Genomic DNA, 21,722 nt, shown 5'->3' with positions numbered 1-21,722 from the left:
GTTGGTCATCACCTACATTGGATGGGGATATTTATTGCATGGGTTCATATTTATTAATTAATTATTAAGTTTACATTATTATAAGGCACTCTATTATATTATAAAATAATGTTGTTTTGATGAAGCTTTTGAAGTGGTAGTTGTGTTTGGTAAACTAAGTGCCATTTGGGGATTATAAATATGAGCTCATTGTGAAGGAAAAAGTATCCAATTGTCTATTTGCGTTTGTTGCTTTGTAAGGATTTCTGAGTTGTCTCATTTTTTGTCCCATGTTGAGGTATAAGGGTTTGAGCTAGTGATTTCTGAGGTTGAGTTTAGAGTTTCAGCCCACTGCCAAAGTATAGTGGGATTGAGTATTTGGTAATCTAAATTCTAGAGCTATTCCTTTTGTTAAATTAATTGTATCTAGGAAGCTCTTCCTTTGTTGTTGAAAGTTCGGTTTGAGCATTGTTATTATCCGCAGTATGGATGTGGGTTTCTGATGTTAATTGGTGGTCTTGCAAATCTGGGCATTGTCACATTAGGAAATTGGGTGATGAATTACAAATCCTTCGAGACTTCTGCGATTCATATTTTGGGAGTTTGATTGGAAATTGGAGGGCTGCCATTACAATTAAGGTAGTGGCTTGTCACTTTTTGGGCCATGTTCATTCTAGAAGAGGCTTTGAAAGAAATTTGAGGGCTATTTTTGGGGCCTGCCTCCATTTTATATGCCTCGTGATTCATTGCTGGGGCCTACAATTACAACATCATGGCCTACAATTAATTAGGAAGGCCTACAGTTGCAAATTAAGAACCTGGGTTTCCCCTATTTAGGCTTGCGAATTGATTTTAGAGGCTCTGCAATTGGTGTAGGATGGCTGCAATCAATACTGCAAGCCTTGCATTTGATGTTAGAGGCTTGTTGGAGCCACGTCTGCATTTAAGACAACCCTACATTCTTTGGTGCTGCTGAATGGACAACATATGAACATCTCTAGTCTCTACTAGGTTTACTGTTATCATTGGTAATCTTAATTGATTTGTATTCTGCAAGGATATTGCGCAAAGATATTGCTGTTAGTAGAATTGCTCATTGGGATTAATCACTATATGGGTATTAACTGTGTATGCACTTGATAGTGGGATTGTACTGAGAAATAATCATAATAACACGGGGATGCATTCCTGCTCGTTTTCCTTGACACACCCAAGATGGGGGTGCACAAGGGATGGGGGGATGATGTTCTCGTGTCCACCATTGGGCCACCTTCTTGCTGGGGACGTGGGGACGTCCCCGTGTCCACTTTGGGAACGAGGGATGGGAACAAGTCCCTTGATCCCTCCAAGGGATGGTTGGCTGTGCCCTATCCAACCCAAAAAAGTTGAAGTTTGTTTAAAAAAATTAAGCATGTTTTAATATTCTATTGGGCGTATTGAATATAATATCATGTTGCTTAATGTAATCATCTCTATGATGAGATACTCATATAGAAGTTAGAACTCTTTCATTTGCTCATTCAAGTATTAAGAAGTTTAATATTTATTGTTCAATGTTCAAGACTCAAGTATTTAAATTTTAGTAAATTAGTATTTACTATTTTACATCTTTGTCTTGTATTGTTATACATATTTTCATTACTAGCATTTTAAGTACCACATGTATAGTATATAGTATATACAACACCCCACCCCCCGTCCTCCGCTGTCGTCCCCCCACCATCCCCGTGCCTTCCCAAATTGAGGCCCCTTAATCCCCCCGTCCCCATGTCCCCGCATTTCGTAGGCAGTTGTAACTATGGAAATAATAAATTGCAATCAATAATTTCATCATGTTTGGTGATTGGTCATGAATCGATTGCTTCCATCTTGTAATCTGGGTTGGTATGCAATTTCTGAAATTCACAAAGCATTCACACAGTTACACACTCATTTGGTCAATGTGAGCCAGTAAGGGTTATTCATGGAATCTCAATTTGATGGTGCTCTACCTGATTTTCCTTTGGATGATGCTAATCTTCCACTTGTTTCAGATCTTTTTTTTTACCTCCAGCTCCAATTATTCCTCCTTCTGATATTGGCACATCTACTTTCCGACCTAAACGGTGGGTTAAAACTATCAATGATCTTTGTCTTGATGAGCTCATTGAGATGATCTTTTCCCCAAGAAAAGATCTCCCCTTTATATCTTATTCTTGAGGGAATCACAATATTTCACAAGAAATGAGTCACAATCCACTATCCTTTTGAGAATCATAAAATATTTCTAAATTGATTGCTCAAATTAATTCCTCCATTCTCAATTGAGTATTGAATGCTTGTTTTATTATGATTGATGATTTATATTATGATTTGCTCAATGAAATGATTTGACCTTTATATCCGTCTCTTGAAGGTAGTACCAAGATTTACAAGTATAGAGTCACCACCCTTCACAAGAAATGAGTCACCACCTTTCATTGTCACCTTTTAATAATAACCATTTATTTCCAAATTGATTGATTGCTCCCATCATGACCTCTTTCCCATAGAATGATCTGTCCTTAATATGTTCATCCTTAAATAGACACAACTCATTATTTCATTCCTTTTGACCATTCATTAGAATTTAATTATTAATTAAACTTTAGTTACTATATTTTGTGATTATATTGTATATATTTTCTTTTTATTCCATGCCTTTTGACCATTCATTGATTTGCCCTTTATATATAATGTTGGTCTATGTGAGTTTAATTTTGTAAAAGCAAACACATGTTTAGCGGTTGAGATTGGTTGGTTGGTTTGTGGCTGGCGGAGTGAGTTGTTAGTTGTATTGAACTTTCTCATTGATTCCATATGTAAAACTTTGGATGGGATGTGTGGTTACTTGTACACATGGAGGATGCATTAGAAGAACTTGACGTTTCAAAAGTATCCATGAATACTTTGTAAATAAATGTATTGTAATATTTTCATTGTTGAATAGCAGGAGTGTGGATGCTTTTTTTTTCTTGAGGGTTTTCCTAGGCTATATCTTGTGTTAAGGTGTGGTATGTCTTTGATCTTTTCATAAGATTGTTTTCTAAGCTTGTATTCTTTCTTTTCTCTCATGTGGACATGTAGGAAATGGTTTGATCAGCTTGGAAATTCTCTTAATATATTGTTGCTTAGTCACAACATTCATCACATTATAGAGACATCTTTTTTGTTGCACTTAGGCTGTCTACTTGTGAGTTATCATCAATCTGTTGTGGTTTCTATAGTACATTAGGGTTCTTGCTGATCTCTATCTTGTTTCTTATCATATCTGATTCATGTGGTAAAGTTAGTAGATTTTACTCCTGTTTATTTCTGCAAGGAATAAATTATATTTTGTGTGTATTACACAGAGTAACAAGAATTGCTGCGATTTGTCCGATTCAGGCAATTCAGCGATTCAACTTGACCCTCCCGATTTTTCCTAACTCGTTGAATCACCTAGGCGATTTTTGCTTAAATCGCCGAGGTATGTGCCTCATGACAGCAAAAACAAATAAAAAATTCAATTTTTTTTGTCAGTTTCTTTTTTTTGGTTGCATCTCAATTATGAGTTATGGTTATTTAATTTTTTTATTGTTCGATCAGCAGATATTGGTGTTGGAAACACATTAGATAGATAGTTGCAAATAACTTTGAGATACCTTCCTTGATTGAACATACCATGAACTCCAACATTCTTAGAAGATTAATTAGAGCCTCCTTACCCTCGTTCAATCATATGCAACACTTAAAACCTTTCATTAGATCAGATATATTATATATCATATTGTCAATTTCTATTTACTTAAGCTACAATTTACATTTTACGTATGTGATGAATTCATCATTTATGTTTCTTGTTTATGTATGTTAGCTTCTATTTAATGATGTTATAGTGTGTTAAAGTTATATTCAATAAAGGGTGCATGAAATAAGTTTAAAATCTTTAAATTTCAAAGGTTTTTTCACTTTACCGATTCATAGCCAATTCATATTGATTTGCGATTTGAGTAGGCCTTGCCGATTCCGAGTTTTGGTTCTTTGGTATTACATGATGTTTGAAGGTTTTAATCATTGTTTTCATAAAGAACTTATTTCATACCTGCTATCTATTTATTCAGATGTATGAGAGTTTCCATGTTTATATTGGCCTTCAATATTTAGATCAGTTGTCATAATTGATTTCGTTTGGCATATGAGGGTTTCCATATTAATGTCAGCATTATTTATCGCCGGATCTTCTGTAATATCCATGATATATTGATATATGAAGGTTTTCCAAAGTTACAGCTGCTATTAAACACCATTGATCGGCATCAGTTACTGGAGTTTAACATTGATACTTGACATTTCATATAAAATTCAATTGCACCATTAGAAAATTCGATAGAAAAGAGCATATTTTCTGAGGTTTCTGGCTGGGGAGATTACATTGATGCTAGACTTGTGCTGCAAAAGTTTCATTGAAACTATGCGGTCAAACCATTGTGCTATGTATGTTAGGGTGTCATAAGTTAGTAGTAAGAGGGCTCATGTTTAACGCCGGGTAACACTAATCTTTGTTCTTTGAGGTAGCTTTGTATGTTTTCAATAAATTACTACTTGTCAATTTTGCATTGTGTTTCTTCTTATCAATTGGAGTGTTTCCATTGTTTCATTAATCTTCTTGTTCATATGAATCTTCTGACCGCTGCTTATATTAATGGTTGATATTTTTTAAGCTGCATGAGTGAAAACACCTCAAATTGTGATAAAGAACCTTTAACATCCAAGGTAAAAAAGGGTGGTTGTGTTTACTTTTAAGTATTTCGTTTTCATATAGAGCCCCAGATTATAAATTGTAAAGTGTGTGTAAGTAGCAAGCTTCTTTGTTATTTTGAATTTTAGGAGTAGAACAAAATGCAAGCAGCTTTCTCGACAAATTTCGAAAGAGAATTTTAACTTGAGATTAATTTCAATGCATGTCTATTTGGTTTTCTTTGAGAAGAAATTCAAGTTGGCTGCTTTTGATCAGTCGATTGATCAGAAAGTCAATTGATATGGGTCTCAATCTCCAAGGACTTTATTGCTTACAAGTTAATTTTCAATTGTCCTTGCTTTATACCAGATATACATACTCAACAACCTCCGGGTGACATACTGTTGTTTATGACCGGACAGGTATGATGTATTTCATGCACAATTTCCTCTTTCATGGTCTTTTCGTAATGAATTACAAAAAATGGATCATTCCTCTAAAGAATTGTTCTTTTAGATGTTTTTTAAAATATTTTTTTCCCTAAACATTTTACCTTTGGAAGCTCTTTTTGCATAACTTTAGTTTCAGGATGTTTTTGCATTAATACATGCAGGATGATATAGACAAAACGGTCTCTAATCTTGAGGAACGGATTAAAAATCTAGACGAAGGTTCTTGTATGGATGCCATAATTCTACCTCTTCATGGCTCCCTTCCACCAGAAATGCAGGCAAGTTATATATGTTGTTAGTTTTTTATGGTATATTTAAAGAATATTACATTTTTTTGTTATAATTTTTTCCTCTTTTTATTTTTGATTACATTGAACTTTATCTAGGATGATTGCAAAATAGTTTTTTGGTTTATGATGTTATACATGCTTGCTAAAATGTTTTTTATGGTATATAACTATGATAAGAATATGAATTCAAATATTGAAAACGCAAATAAGGCATTGAATCTATTAGTTAAATAGTCTTGTTTCCCTTATGAAACAATCGACTTGGTCCTCAATTCATATGCTGCAAACGTTGTTTTAGATAAGATAAGATAAGATAATAATATTAATGTCCAACAGGAAATCACAAGGGTTTATGGGATTGAGCGTACAAACAAAAGAGCTGACCAAAGCAAGAGCACCAAACGGTGTCCGAGAAGAAACAAAACAAGAAACGAAACTAGAAAAACCAAGGTAAGGACTAAGGATTCTTCCTTGGTACAAAGAAATCGGTCACAGAAGGGTATAACCGTGGACGATCCAGAGTCTTAGATCGTCGCCTAGAACCGCTGGAGGAGTGTTACTGCCTGGAAAGATTGGTGCAATGTCTCACCGATCTGGAGTGAGTGATGCTGGATGGCCTTTCCGCACCCCATGGTGGAGACAAGGGGGAGAAAAGTCGGGGATGAGCTGATCTGAGATATGACACCGAGGTATGAGTGACTGAAGGGTATGCTCATGGAGTTGGGTGGCCTCCCGGAGGTAAAGTGCAAGGAATTGCTGGTCAATATAGTTGAAGAACGCTTAAAGAGAAAAGCAATCTCTGTAGAGGTAGTAAAAGCTCCCTTTGATCTCATAATAGATAGGACAACGAAATATAAAGTGAGTCTCAGTGTCAACCTCCAACAAAGTACATAGCTAACAGACCCGGTCATTTCTATCCATATGGTGATTGGTTTGGACCCAAAGACGGTGGGATCCAACTCTGAAGGAGCCCAAAGAGAAACATAGGGCATGAATCCATCGCCAATTAAGGTAAGCACGATGGACAATAATATTGTTTTGAATCTCAAGAAAATGCTCAACATAAAAGGCCGGATTATGCCAGGTAGTGATAATGTACTATCTATAGATATCTTTCTTGACATGCTCATTCAACTTCTATCGCGAGGGAAGGAGTTGAGCAGGAGCATCCAACGAAAATTGGTAAGGAGGAAGATGATCAATCTCAATCCCAATCGAACTCAACAGAGAGGTGGCCTGGGTGTACCAACAGCGAGATCTAGTGCCAGTATCAGATCTCATAACTATAACAGAAGAATAGTATGCCATATAAGAGTATCTATATCAGTTGGTAGCCGAATCTGCAAAACCCCAAAGTCGATGAAGAAACCAAATCAAGTCAAAAATGGCCACAAGTTTGAAAGGATGAGCTCCAAACTCAGCCAGGATAATGTTGTGGGGGGTGAGCGTGTGACATCTAATGATACGCCATAAAATCTACATCTGAACATGATCTATAGAGGTCCAATTTGATAGAAGAAGAGAAGGTCCCCAAACCACCGCACTATAAAGAACAATGGGCCGAACCAAGGAGTCCAAGAGGGACAGCTTGGACGAAATGTCTAAAAAATGGTGTTTGAAGCATTGTCTTTCAAGCATGGCCAGGGAACCCAGGCCTTTACTGACTCTGGACTGAATAGCTGGTCTCAAGCTGAAGCGGGGTCCCATGAACTTCACCCCGAGATACATGTAAGAAGATGTAATCTCAACCTCCTACCCCTGAAAGAAGAAATGAAGATGAGAGATCTTTAAGCAGTTAAAGATCATAACCCGAGTCTTACTCAGATTGACCACGAGCTGATGTTGATCAAGGAGTCTCTCTAAACTATTGGGAGAAGAGGCCAAAAGAACCACATCATTTGCAAAAAGGAGAATGGAGATCTAAACCCGATGCAATTAGCACCCATCATCGGGTTGCGAGGAGTTCATAAGAAAATCCTCGAGCTCGTTGATATACAACCCAAATAGGGTGGGAGAAAGGGGGCAGCCCTGCTATACCCCAATGGTGCTCTGATTCGGAACAGAAAAGCCCTTAGAAGTCTTGAATCTACCAATCACCTTCTCATATAGTCTCATAATAGTAGTCAAAAGCATATCTGAGATCCTAATCTTAGTAAGTCTCTAAAATAGGGCTATCCTAGGAACATAATCAAAAGCCTTGTAGAAGTCCACAAAACAACAATAAACTTTGTCAATACGGTGCCTAGCCTCCTCAATAATGGCCCACAACGTGAAGATATGATCCATAGTTTGGTAGTCTGCATGAAAACCGGTTTGACCTCTTGCTTTACAACCTCTCCTATCAAGCTCTTTGGATAGCATAGTGTTCAGAGCATTGGCATAAAGTTTGACAAATGTATGTCCGATCATGATGGTCCTGTAGTTGCCAAGGTCGGAAGCATCCCAGACTTATGAATAGGGTAAATCACATGCTGTGACTAGGACTCAGGAAACCTAGTGCAAACCACTCTATTAAAGAGTGTAGGAAGGTAGGATCCAAGGACCGAGGTGTTGGGTGGATATTTTGTAACTGATAGTTTTGTGTAAAAATCCAATCACAAAATAGGATGACTAGCCACAGCGTGTGAGACAAAGTCTCTCCTACTTTAAAGGGAAGACTCCCCTTTTTGCCATTTCTTGGATCAATTGAAGGGAAGCAAGAAGTCAAGAGATTTTATAAAATGGGTGTTACCAATATCCTTTCATCTTATCTTTCAAGAAAGAATCCGCTTACTCGTGGAGCGAGTAATGGATAGGGTGAATCTCTAACTACACTTTTATCAAGAGCTAGAAATAGTGATATCGATAAATCTTCACTAACTCGAAGGCTAGCTGCAAATGTACCGGTTTGGCTCTAAGTCCAATCGTACTTCTATATGGAAAAGCTTTACAATTAGGGCACAAAGACTCCTAAAAGTAAAAATAACTTAACTATTTTGTGAATTAAGAGAGAAGTATAAGCTACAGACAAAGCTTCTAGCTATATATTTCCACAATTGCTGTTGGTCAAATAGCTCCAATTGCTTCTTAACTCTTTTATATTCAATTCACAAGATACAATCACCAAGAATACAAGATAACATGAATCAAAGATAGTTTAGATGAATTATAGACAAGGCTTATAACTCTCACTCAAGTAACAATCTCACTTAAACAAAGTTAAATCTCAAATGCTCCTTTGTACTCACTTCTCTTTCAAAATAGTGCTACACAAACAAAGTTCTGCTGGCACAATTTCTCTAGAGTTCTCTTGCATAAAGATAAAGATGATTTTTACAATGAGGGGACACTCTTTTATATAGGCATAGGAGTTGAGAAAAAGGTGGAGGAAAAAGTGGGAGCAACTCAACCAACCTTACCTAGTTTAACTAAAAGAGAAAATATAGGGTTACATGCAATTGCATGTGCAACTTGCTTTACACCTTTTCAAGTACATGTAACTTGCATTATGTGTAATTACACATCTTCATGTAATACATCCTCTTCAATTACAAACATGAAAGAAGAAGAAAGACAGAAGAGAATTGAAACAATCTTAGGGATTGTCCCAAAAGGCCTTGTACTTGGTGATGCTATTCTGGATGATAATAGGATTGGGAGTTCCTGTATTTTGTGCCACTGCATTCACCTTGATAATCACGGTGTTGCATCTTTTGATAGCTTGACTCCCTTTGCTGAATTGTCTGTTGTCATTTTGAAAACTTGATGTGATCAAACTTTTCTTGCTTAAGTTGTCATGAATTCTCCTTTGTAGATTGACACATTCTCGATTCTCTAACACTTTGAAAACCTTCTTGACGATGTTCGGATGTGAACTTAGAATAACTTTCCATCAGCACCTGTAACTCTTTTTTTTGAAGTAAAGTGCTTGACGCATGGAAATGTGTGCAAATAACAACTTTTGACATTAAAAGTGTGACCTTTAGCAAAAATGGGTTGTCTGGATGTCATTACACATAAAGTGAATTACATGTAAATGCAACATGTAATGAGGAATGGAAAATGAGATGACGTGTGGATGTAGATGGAGAATGAGCTTACATATAAGTGCGTACGAATGATGAGATGAAATGCATAATGGCAAAGGAAGTGAAATGACATGTATTTACTCATGGAGGTGAAAGTGCATTTATAGACGCCTTTGAGGAAAAGTAAGGTCAAAGTACATGGGAAAACATGCACATGACATTTTTGACCTTTTCAAAAAGTGACATTAAGTCAAAAAAGGGGTTTTGAGATGTAGTTACACGTATGACATTTCATGTAATCATGTCGTGCGAGTGAAAACAAAAAGCGAGATGAGTGAAAATGGAAGTGAAAAATGAGATTACATGCATGTGCGAATGGTGAATGAGATGTAAAACATATAAGTGCATTTGTTGGAGGAGATGTGAAGTGTTGTGACATGGAAGATGGAAGTGTGATGATGCTTTCGCATGAAGTAAAAAAATAACAAGTTCTTTCCCAAGAACTTGTAACTTCTCCAAAGTGGAGAAAATAGGAAAGCAAGCACACAAAAGACAAAAACTCAAAAGAAAAATGTACCTTTGGAAAGTGACACAAACGTGTCAATATGCAAAGCACTTGAACACACAATTTGGAATTTGGAATTTGGGAAAAAATAAAAAATATGAAAATGAACAATTTCTTCATTTTTAAAGGCAAAATGCACTTTTCATGGCATATATATGGACAAGTGTTCAATTTCAAGCTAAAATATGCATGAAAATAACAAGATAAGCATGAATTGATGAGCAAACTTGAAAATGTCCACTTACTTGGAGATCAAAGAGCCAAAATAGCATTTGAAGACCAATTCTTCCTCAAATCCGGATTTTCAAACAACTTTTTGACTTTTCCCTACTTGCATTTAACAAATATTAATGAGCAATGAAGGGTCCAATTTGACATGAAAGTGCCAAATACATGGTCTCCAAAGACAATATCATGTATGTAAAACTAAAAAACAATCCCTCTTGATCAAAGGTATGGGTTGGAAATGCCATTTTTTGAGTTTTTTGAACAAAAACATGACTTTTTAATGAAAAAATCTGGGCCGTTTTTGCAAAAACGTGGCAAAAAAATGCATGTTTTGAGTTATTTTTCATTCGTGAATGCAAAAATGACTTTCCCAAGTGCAAATACATGGATCCTAATGTAAAAAAGTGGCTTCAAAACGCTTTAAAGTGGATTAAAACTCCAATTTTCTGGGTGTTTTTAGCAAAAACGTTATTAAAGAAAAAACATGGAACAAAAATGTTTTGGCTTCTAAAATTGAAAATGTGTATCACAATGCAATGACAAACACTTAAATGCGAAATCAATTCCTCTTTGGGCAAAAATGTGAGCCAAAAATGGTGTTTTTAAAAGGATTTTCCAAAAACGTGCCCTAGGATAGAGTTTGAAAAAATATTTTTTAGCAAGAGGAATCCATTTTTGATGTTAGAAAATCCATTGCCGAGCAAAAATGACCCTAGTAGAGAAGATCTCATGCAAAACCATCAAGTAAATCTCTCACAATCTCTAAAATCGAGTTCTTGGAAGCCTATTACATGTGTTCTTTCAAAATCGAACTTTTTAAGAGACATGTTTTAAAATATGCACAAGATGCAAATCAGACCTTTTAAGATGGAATTAAAAACTCCCCATAAGGCAAATCACACCTTTTGGGAGGCATGACACATTTAAAAATATGCACTTGGTTAAAATCGGATCTTTTAGGGAGGATTACATATTTTAAGTTAAAGCTCATGTTTTTGATGCAATGACACATTTCAAGTGAAAGCTCACATTTTTGGTGTAATGACACCAAAAAGTTCCACTTTTGAGAGTCGTATGCTTTTAAGTTGAACTTTATATGCAGTGACATGTAAAATGTCCACTTTTGATGGATTTTACATGTAATAGCATATAAAATGTCCACTTTTGATAACTTAAAGTCATTAAATAAACATATATCAATTTAATTTCATTAAAATGACTCCCCATAAGGAAAATCGCACCTTTTGGGAGGCATGACACATTTAAAAATATGCACTTGGTTAAAATCGAACCTTTTAGGGAGGATTACATATTTTAAGTTAAAGCTCATGTTTTTGATGCAATGACACATTTCAAGTGAAAGCTCACATTTTTGGTGTAATGACACCAAAAAGGTCCACTTTTGAGAGTCTTATGCTTTAAGTTGAACTTTATATGCAATGATATGTAAAATGTCCACTTTTGATGGATTTTACATGTAATAGCATATAAAATGTCCACTTTTGATAACTTAAAGTCATTAAATAAACATATATCAATTTAATTTCATTAAAATGTTACTTTAATGGGACATAAACCATATTTATATATCATATTAAAAATATAACATATAAATATCATTTAAAAAGTAACATTTAAATGAGCATTTGATTTAACTGTCAAAAATTAAACTGAAACTATATAGTTAATATCATGGTTACCGCACTCAGACTCACCTCTGACTCGGAAAGTCAAAATTTGACTCGGAGTTGGACTCGGTCAAGACTCGAAAAATTGAAAAACCCATGAAATTCAATTTTTTTTAAGGATTTAAAGATTTTTTCATGCATCATTTAGTCAATTGACATCAAATACACAATAATTGAGATAAATAGAAACTACATAACACTTAAACACAATTTTGCATAGATCACATAAGTATAACAATGAATTTCTAAAGGAAAAAAACTGAATAACATAATATAAAGTTAAACATAGTGTCATTCTCAAATGTCCACAATATATGAAATCCATGGAATCAAAAGTTGAAAGCATATATCAAAATATTAGCTAGAGTGGAGAAGACTAAGGTTCAAGGTATCCTATGCCCTCCTACGAATATGCCTAAGATAAGTCATGGAAGACTCAAATATTGAGAAATATGTTTGTTACAACTTATGTGCGCATTGTAGACAACAACATGGCTCTCAAGTATGTCTATCAATTTGCTTAGTGAAATACAACCTTTAACGGTAAAAGTCTTTTAATAACAATTATAGTTGGCTTACAAATTTTTGCCAAGAAAATGATCAAAGACATAGCCAGCAACACATATACACGTTAGTCTGAAAGTTTACAACTTCATGTACAACACTAGAGAGTTCTAACATTCATGGACATGCAATTTAAAAAAGAAAAGAAAAACTCATATACATCATTATAGAATTCTAACACAAATATATGTAAATTTGAAAATATCTGTACATCGTTATTGAACTCTACAATGCTGAAAGCAACTTCTTCATAATGAAACCCAGATAGCAACTAATATTGGTAGTGAGCCTTCAATTTGGGTAACTATCCTTCAATTTGAGATGTAGGGCTATTCAGTTGTGTAATTTGCTATAACTTGGTTAATGACATTTGAAGATTTAAACATTAAATTTCCTATAATATTCAAGATTTTCAGACATAAATTTGAAGATTAAGATTTAAGATTCAATCCTTAATAAATTCTTGACATACCACAACTGTACAACATCATTTTCAAAATTAATATACACTGAAAAAAACACTTTCCATAAATCTTAATAAATTCTTGACATACCACAACTGTACAACATCATTTTCAAAATTAATATACACTGAAAAAAACACTTTCCATAAATCTCTATCTTTAAAAAAAAAAAAATTTTAATTTTAATTTTTTAAAATTTGGGAGTCTTGGGCTCGGGACTTAGCGAGTCCACGTGGACTCTGTCAAGACTTGGCTAAGTTCAAGTCCAAAGGCCATTTGCCTCAGAAAGGCTACCTCTGCCTCGAACTCGAAGAGTCCTGAAACACTGATTAATATAGTCACTTTAAGTGAAAAATCAAAAAGTAACTCAACTTCAAATTATAACATAAATTGCACTATAGTTAGTTTAAGTGAAAAATTTAATGATAAAGTAATTTAAAAACATAACATAAAGTGAATTTAAGTTATATTTTTCAGAAAATGAATGTTAAATTAAAAATATAACATGATATTTTTAATTTGTGTTGTTGCATCAAAAATGTCCACCTTTTGAGGCACTAAAACGACCATAACTCTTGACTGACAACTCTAATTATGCTCTAAGTTAGACCAAATCAAAGGAGAAACCAAAAGCCATGACTTGAGCAAGACCAAAGGACTAAAAGTGTAATAACCCTCCTCAAATCTGCCCTCAAAAATGCTGATGAACGCTCAAATAATTTCATCAAACAATTCACATGCAAGGGACGTATGACTGATATAGTATTTCAGCTAGCTTCAAATGACTTTTCTTACAATTTGCATCAATGAAAATCTTGTGTTAGAAGACTACAATGGACTACACAATGACCTAACATGAGTGTGCTACTAATTTTGACAATATTCAGTGCATATATATGATCTAAGCATGAGAAATGAACACCTACAGCCAACTGACATTTTTACAAACAGTTGGTATTCAAACTAACTAGCTGATAAATAACGATATTAAATTGCTTAAATGACACCAGCAACTATTATCTTCTTAATTGCAATGAAAATTACAATGCTCATGAAATATGGCCAAGACTTTGGCATTTACATGGATTACAAAATGATAATGTTGGTATAATGCACACTTACAGCTGAAAGCTTATAACACCCTAAAAACAATACTAACAAAAGAACCTGGTTGTAGATGGCTGAAATAATTTCCTTCTATGCTGCCCCTTCTGCTTTGCTTTTTCGGCCTGCTTTTTCGTACTTGTTTTTTCAGCCTGCTTTTTCGGTTCCACTTTTTTCGGACAACTTTTTCGTACCCGCTTTTTTCAGCCTGCTTTTTCGGTTCCGCTTTTTCGGACTGCTACTATGTTGAATCTCAAGACCATATCTTTCAATGGCGTCAAGATTTTCAGCCTGAAGGGATTTCGTCCTCCAAACTATTGAGATATAATCTCCAGAAAATTTCTCAATTTCTTTGATATTTCCAAGCATGAATAAATGAGAGCTATCCTCTTTCTTTTAATCCCTTCCTCACTTGCTCCACGCTTCCGTCTTGCCAATGTGGGATAATACATGACTTTTAATATTATTTCTTTTTTTTCTTTTTACAAAGTCCATGTATGTACTCAAAAGGGGGACTCTTGATTTTTATAAAGTGACTTTATGAAACATTATAATATTTAATTTAAATAGTCACTTTACCGTTGTAACTTCAAACATTAAAATAATATACCAAATAAACTCGAAATCTCACATATAATAGCTCATTAGAAAGAGCCCAACAAAACACATCTCATCCTGTCACTGACAATTGAAGGCACTGCATCCCCCTATTGGCTTACTAAAAATAGTGTCTTCCTGACAACCCATCAAACGAACTCCGTTTGGCTTGTAGTTAAATTTCACTAGGCCAAATAACCTCAGGATCCCTTTTGAAGTCCTGGTTAGCCCTCGGGACCATACAAGAATGGGCTAACGACAACATACCTCCAAACTGGCTAAGTGGGGGACATTACAAAAAGCCAACAAACACACACTCAAAAGCAAAGAAAAGGATGATGAAGTCCTCAAAAATCAAGCATAAGCTTGACAATCAGAAAAACGAAAAAGACTTGATGAAAACCTTCAGTAAAAGGATTCATTATATTAATTGGAGTTGATTGATCGATCAACATTAAGCAATTGAATATCTTATTCAACTTAGAGAGATGCGAAACTAGCTTGAAAACATTTCGTCCTGTTACCAACATTTTGTGGTGACAAAATGCAGGACACCATGAGGCACCAAGTTTGAAAACTTTGGCCTGAAAACCATCCTCGTCAGCCGCTCTATTGCATCTCATGGATCTAATAGCCTCATAAATACTGGAGGGGGTGAATAGATGGTAGTATGGAGGTGGAGTGATGCAGAGATGGCTGCCCTAGAATGTCATAAAGCGTAATGGTGTGGGAGGTCAGAGAATGAAAGTCGAGGATGGAGAGCGGGGGGACACCGAGGGAAAAGAATGTGCCAAAAGATCTGGAGATTGTGAATAAGCGTGGAGGAAAGGGATCTATTGCACTAAGAAGAGGCAAAAGAACATTTCTTGTGGTGAAGAAAACAGAGGTAAGAGAAATGCAGGTGGGTGAAAGCAGGAGAATGAGTCTTACAAGCGGAGTGAACAGAGCGATGAAAAGCTTTACAATGAGCATCAAACCATTGGTTCATAGGACATGTATTCTGACACTTAGACTTGAGAGAGCGTGGAGAGTGGCAAGGGATAGAAAGGAGAGCGGACACCCAAATGGCATGAGCAAGTAAATCAAACATGGCAGAGGTCGCATACGAATCATTGAAGCTAGCAGGGGTTAGTAGTCTCCTAAGATGGTAGGAAAAGAGCTCACCATCCCCCACGGGGTAGCGAAAGCGAGTAGGGGTGTGGCTAGTATTAGACGGAATCCGAGGAGGCTAGGGGGGAAGGCAACAGATGGGGCGAAACACAGAGTAATGTTAAGAAGAGCATGGTCGGTGAAGGGGAGATGAGAAATGGTGAAGCTATGAATGGAGGAACTGGAGGAAGAGGTGATGACAGTCTACAACACTCACACCACCACAATGAGGCCAACAGGTAAAGAGGTTAGAACCAGGGAAGGAGGATAGATCGTTCAGAATCAATAAGCTAGAGGACTCGTAGAGCTGGAGGAGATGACAATTGTAACAAGAGAGCAGTCCAAGGGCATCATCCGAGGTATGCTGAAGTCCCTGACTAGTCAGATCAATCTCAGAAGTGCAGATCGAATCAGAGCCATGGTCATGTATAGGAGTTTGGAGATTCTTGGTACGTGCATTGAAGTCTCCAAGAATAATATGTCACCCAAAGCTGCAAACTGTGAGATGCTCTCCTGCATGTCATAAAATGGGTCCCCGTTCTCGGTCCCATGAGTGGCATATGGAGAAGAGGTCGGTGGAAAATAGCATACTGCAAGAAAGATGTCCCCCTATCGGTGATTCCTACGACCAATATGGACCCACATGAATTTGGCAAAGGCATCGAAGTGAACCACTGTGGTGGAGCTGAAAATATTATTCCTAATCAAACAGGCAACACCTCCAGACACCACCAGAAGTTCGAACCTCCTCTTTGCATACTGATAGCCATTGATGCCCAAGATATCCTGGAAGAGGGCGCATGGGACTCTCGTGGGTCTCTGTGATGGCCAAAATATCCTAGAAGATAAATTTAATAACCTTTTAATTGTTTTCATAGTGACACAAGTTCTCCATATTAGAAATTAAATTGAGTTTTCCATTTTGATTGTTCATTGTTACAATAAAGTCTCAGATTATGTGAAATATACATATTAATAGGATTTGGTTACTAACACACATGGACTATTGGAAAAAAGGTAGATACTTTACACCACTATCCACCCTATCCAAACAATTCATAGTATAGGGGGGCATTGGCACTAAGGGTGTGTTCGAACTTAAGGCAGCTTTGAGTGGTGTCCTATCCACCTTATTTGATCAAGGAGAGGGTCCCATTGTAGAGGGTGTGTGGATGGCAATACAACATGTGGGGTTAATTTAAGAAACAACTAAAAAAATGAGTGAGCATGACCATAACTTTTGCAATGGTCCATCTTCCCTGAAACTAAAATTGGGCTATGTAGGTGTTAGTCACCCTCCCAAAACTACCAAATCTGTGAGTTTTTCATGTCAAAGTCATTTATTCGTTTACGAGTCCCATGGTTTGTATATTGACTAAGTTTCAAATGTTGAACACTCTTAATATATTGAACACATTGAACTAGTTCAATGTGTTCCACTAGTTCAAACTATTTAGTAAAGATGTCATCAATTCTACTTTGTATCTAAGTGCATAAAGTCGTGAATTGCTTGAACCCATTGAACCAATTCAAGTAGTTCATACAGTTAAACTATTCTTTGTGTTCGTATTAAAGTCTCATTTTAAAAGGGAGTTTCATCACCTCTTTTCCTGTCCAATTGTATGTTTTGTTAAACAAAACATACACTAAAGCGTCGAACAACTTGAACATGTTGAACCCATTGAATTGGTTCAAATGGTTCAAGTAGTTCAACATGTTCAACGGTTTCTTGCAAGAAGGTAGGAAAGAGTATAAAGAAGGTACTAAGTGATGTGACAGGTGGTGACGAATATTTGGTTCATCATATTTGAACATTGCACCTCACTATCTACCTTGTTGCATGTTTAGTTGCATGAATATACTCACCCAACATTAGTTATTAAGCATTCTGCGAGAAGAGCTTGGGTGTAGCGTGGACAAAGAGGTGACAAGGTTTAGCTACTTGCAGAGGTGAGTTTTTGATAACTTTCTTTTGGTCTTAAAGAATCTATATTACTGTCAAATTTTTGGGTATGTCCTCTCTCTTTTAGAAACAAAGATGAGGACAACTTTCCAAATTTTTGAAAATGCCTCTAGTTTGGTATGTAACACCCTAGAGCATAGAGACACAATCTGGCTTCATTTTATTTAAATGATTCTATAAGAAGGGCCAATAGTCCCGCAACGGATTTTGTCATGAGCACCATAGTTAAAAGTGGAAATGTTGAAGCACTACTTTTTCGGCGTCAATGATTTGCCTAGAATTGGTTCAAGAGTTTATAGATAGGTACAACCCCAAGCAAAGGTGCATCATGAATGCTGATGGTGGGTGTTACTCCCAATCAACATAGAGACTATTACAACATCCTTGAAAGTTTTGTTGAGGGATGAGTACTTAGAATTTAATGTTCCCTCTTTGACACAATTTTATCAAAACAAGTAATTATATAGAACTACGATTGCCAAGAATTGGTTAATTAAGGCACAAAGAGGCAGTTCAAGGTTACCGAGACCCCTTACCCGTGAGTATATGAAAACTCACATCAAAGACTTGGTAGCCTTTAGCCTTGTTAAATAGGGTTAAGGGATCCGATCACACCTATCATTTTGAAGATTGGATGTACTTTTTTCATCCATATTATTCTGCAAGGTACTTAGTTTTTAGATTGGTCAGATATTATAGCCGAAGAGTTGCATGACCAACTCAATAATGGTTGTTTCAGCAAACAAGGGTTTCAAATGACCTTGTACTTGCTCTATAGTCTCGCTTGTACTAGATAATGGGATGGATTACTACATGAGCCCTTCACAAAGGACATGATGATATATGAATACTACTCCTGGTTGCAGAGAAATAATTGTACTATGAATTATAAAAGGATAAATGACACCTTTGGAAAACTGACACATGAACTAGCAGGAATCCCTAATCAAAGAATGTCAGATGAAGCTATTTAGCTCATTGGTGTGTATGGGTGTTATTATACACAGTTCCTGCACTTCACATACTTGAGTTGGAGGGTATAAGGGATCCCTTATGAAGTTGTCTAGGTGTAATGTCCCTAATTTTGCTGGCATCTGAGTTTTAGGGATTAGCCTATTATTGTGATCCACGTAGGCTAATTATTGTGGATAGAGGGTTTTCTGTGGCAGAGGCTTGGCTTGGGAGGGTCTTATCTTCTCCACATTTTAGTAAGCTACAGGTTGGCCTTCGTTTGGCTCAAATTGGACTTCATTTGGGCTTAGTCTTATGTACTTACTATTTGTGGTAACTTGGTGCTGATCGAGATGGACCATTTCTATTTTTGGAAAGTGCATTTGTTCACGTGGAGAAATGATAGGTATGACTTCTATTTTAGACGACATATTTAAATGATGAGTATTTTGGGAGTTATTATATTTTTATTGGCCAAATTATTATTAATTATTAAATGACATATTATAAATTATAATTTAACTTTATAATTTCACTTAAGTTGGGAGTTGAGTTATCATTGAAAAGTGCCATTTATTAATTAGTTAAGCCAAGTCAAGTGAGAGAATTTAGAGGAAGCTTCTAATTAATGTTGTGTGGTGAAGCTTCTTGGGTGAAGTTACATTTTGGCAACAAAAGAGAATTTGGAGGTTATAAATACAAGCCCATTTGTTGAGAAAAGCACGTTTGAATATATATTTGCTTTTGTTGCCTTTGTGGCTTTTTCTTAGTTCTGATTTTCATGCCCTTGTTGAAGTATATGGGTCTGAATTGTGGATTGTTTCATTGGATCTATAGCTGAAGTATTGTAGTCTCAAAACTGAGATTTAATTTTGGGATTGCTTTGCAAATAGTTGCTGAGATAAAACTATTTGCTAATTTTTCCTATTGTTTAACTGTGGCTAAGGAGAAGATTAATTGTTGGAGTTGATTATTTTCCAACCTACTGCTGAGGTATAGTAGTTTTGGAATTTGAGTCTGGTGAATTAATTTGGGAGTCTTCCATTTCTACTCCTGCTGTAGCTTGAAAGACAACTACTGCACTAGAAGTTTATGATGATTCTTATTTGCATTTGGGCAAGCTTTTAGTGTGGTTCGCTCTGCATATATAAGGTAAACAAGATTGCCCTATCGGGCTGTACACATTTCCTTGGTTGGGCGGTATTCGGATCTGAATTTGGGCGTGGTATTTCAGCCCTATTAGATGCTTTAGTGGCCTGCTATGAGTGACTTTGATCTACTTCGATGGTATGTTAAATCTGCATCTAGTGAACACTTAATCTTCTATTATTGGGCACATTTTGGGACTGCTGTAGCATTACATCTTAGGCTGCAATTGGTCGAAATGTTTGATATTTTGCCAGGTTCATTGTTACATTTTACATCTCATTGTACGGGTGTTTAATAAGTACTATTTATGCAATAAATAAAGAGGATATGTTCATTTAATTGTGTATCATTATTCTGATATCAATTGAAGTTGTGTATGCAAAGCTTATTTTTGAATAAGTTGAAGAATTTGGTGTTTGTCAATGTTATAACTGGTTGGGGTTTTTATAGTGGTATCAGAGTGGTTTCCTGCTAGCCTTAGGAATTGAGGTCGGTTATTATTTTGGTCAGTGCCTACTTCTGACATTGCCAAATTAATTTTGTGATTTGTATATTGACATGGATGGTGACAGGAGATTCATCGTAGGTAGATATTCTACTTGTAGAGAATGTACTTCTCTGCCTAGGGATGGAGAATCTGAGATACAAGGTATTGTGAAACAATTGGATGTGTTTGTGAATGAGCTGAATCAAAATCACAAACAGATGACCCAGCTGATTTCAAATCCGAGATTTGAGCAGAGCTTGATATCACTTTTTGGAATAGCGAAATGTGATGATATAGTTGCAGCTACAGATGTGCGGGACATTTCTTATGAGACATCGCATGAATGGGGTAGAATTGTGGTGGAATGTGATGAGATGCCAGGGTGAGTTAGATGATGCAGTTGTTGGCACAAGTTTCCAGGATCATGTAGTTGATGGCGATGCAATGGTAGTGGGAGTAGGAGCATGCGAGGATACTGTCATATCAGCAACCACTTCTATGTCGGTTGAGCCATCTAGCGAGGAGTTTGGCAGTATGCATGCAGTGGTTGTAGATGTGTGCCCTGATGATAGTACACATGTCAATGATGATGAGGTACACTTTGTGGACAATCCTATATTTGAAATGGATGCAACATTGTCTTATGACAATCCATTGTTTGAGATTGATGTTGATCACCCACTAGAGAGGAGTTGGACTCAGTTTTCACCATTTGTAGACATAGTTCAGTTTTCTATAGCCACAGTTGGTGATGTTCTTGTAGCCACAGTTTCTGATGAGGATGTATAGCTATGTCTTATTCTAAGATTGTTGGTGATGATCACAATTCGAGTCCAATACATATTATATGGTTGGCTACGAGGAAGAAGACTATGCTGAGATCTCCTATAGAGTTATCTTCTGGTAATGCCCTGACTTTCACATCATTAACACAAGTGTTGGGTGTTATATTGCAGGCGATGTTGATGGACTTGATGATATTGGAATGCAATTGGTTCAGTGCTATCAGGGATGCCATGTACTTCTTCATTTGGGATCCAAGTGGAGATTGGAGTTCATTGTATTGCTAGATTGCTTGAAGACAAGCAGTCTTGGGGAGGGGAGGGAGGACTGTAATGTCCCCAATTTTGTCGGCATCTGAGTTTTAGGGATTAGCCTATTATTGTGATCCTCGCAAGCTAATTATTGTGGATAGAGGGTCTTCTGAGGCAGATGCTTGGCTTGGGAGGGTCTTATTTTCTCCACATTTCAGTAAGCTGTAGGTTGGCCTTCGTTTGGCTCAGATTGGACTTCGTTTGGGCTTAGTTTTGTGTACTTACTATTTGTGGTAAGTTGGTCTTGATCGAG

The 21,722-nt window shown here is 36.3% G+C and overlaps 1 protein-coding gene across 1 annotated transcript in view; it reads left to right on the top strand.

The window, feature by feature from the left end:
• LOC149564066 (RNA helicase family protein) overlaps window positions 1–21,722 on the top strand; it is a 280,646-nt gene that overhangs the window by 34,733 nt on the left and 224,191 nt on the right. Inside the window, exons 5-6 of the mRNA XM_089827161.1 lie at window positions 5,087–5,139; window positions 5,331–5,447. Coding sequence (XP_089683287.1) covers window positions 5,087–5,139; window positions 5,331–5,447 — 170 coding nt within the window. The remainder of the gene's footprint in view (window positions 1–5,086; window positions 5,140–5,330; window positions 5,448–21,722) is intronic.

The sequence above is a fragment of the Cupressus sempervirens genome, chromosome 4 (assembly GCF_028749045.1).
Source record: "Cupressus sempervirens isolate cs-2001-9-10 chromosome 4, ASM2874904v1, whole genome shotgun sequence".
In the NCBI taxonomy this organism is placed as follows: domain Eukaryota; kingdom Viridiplantae; phylum Streptophyta; class Pinopsida; order Cupressales; family Cupressaceae; genus Cupressus; species Cupressus sempervirens.
This window is presented reverse-complemented; position numbering and strand designations above follow the sequence as displayed.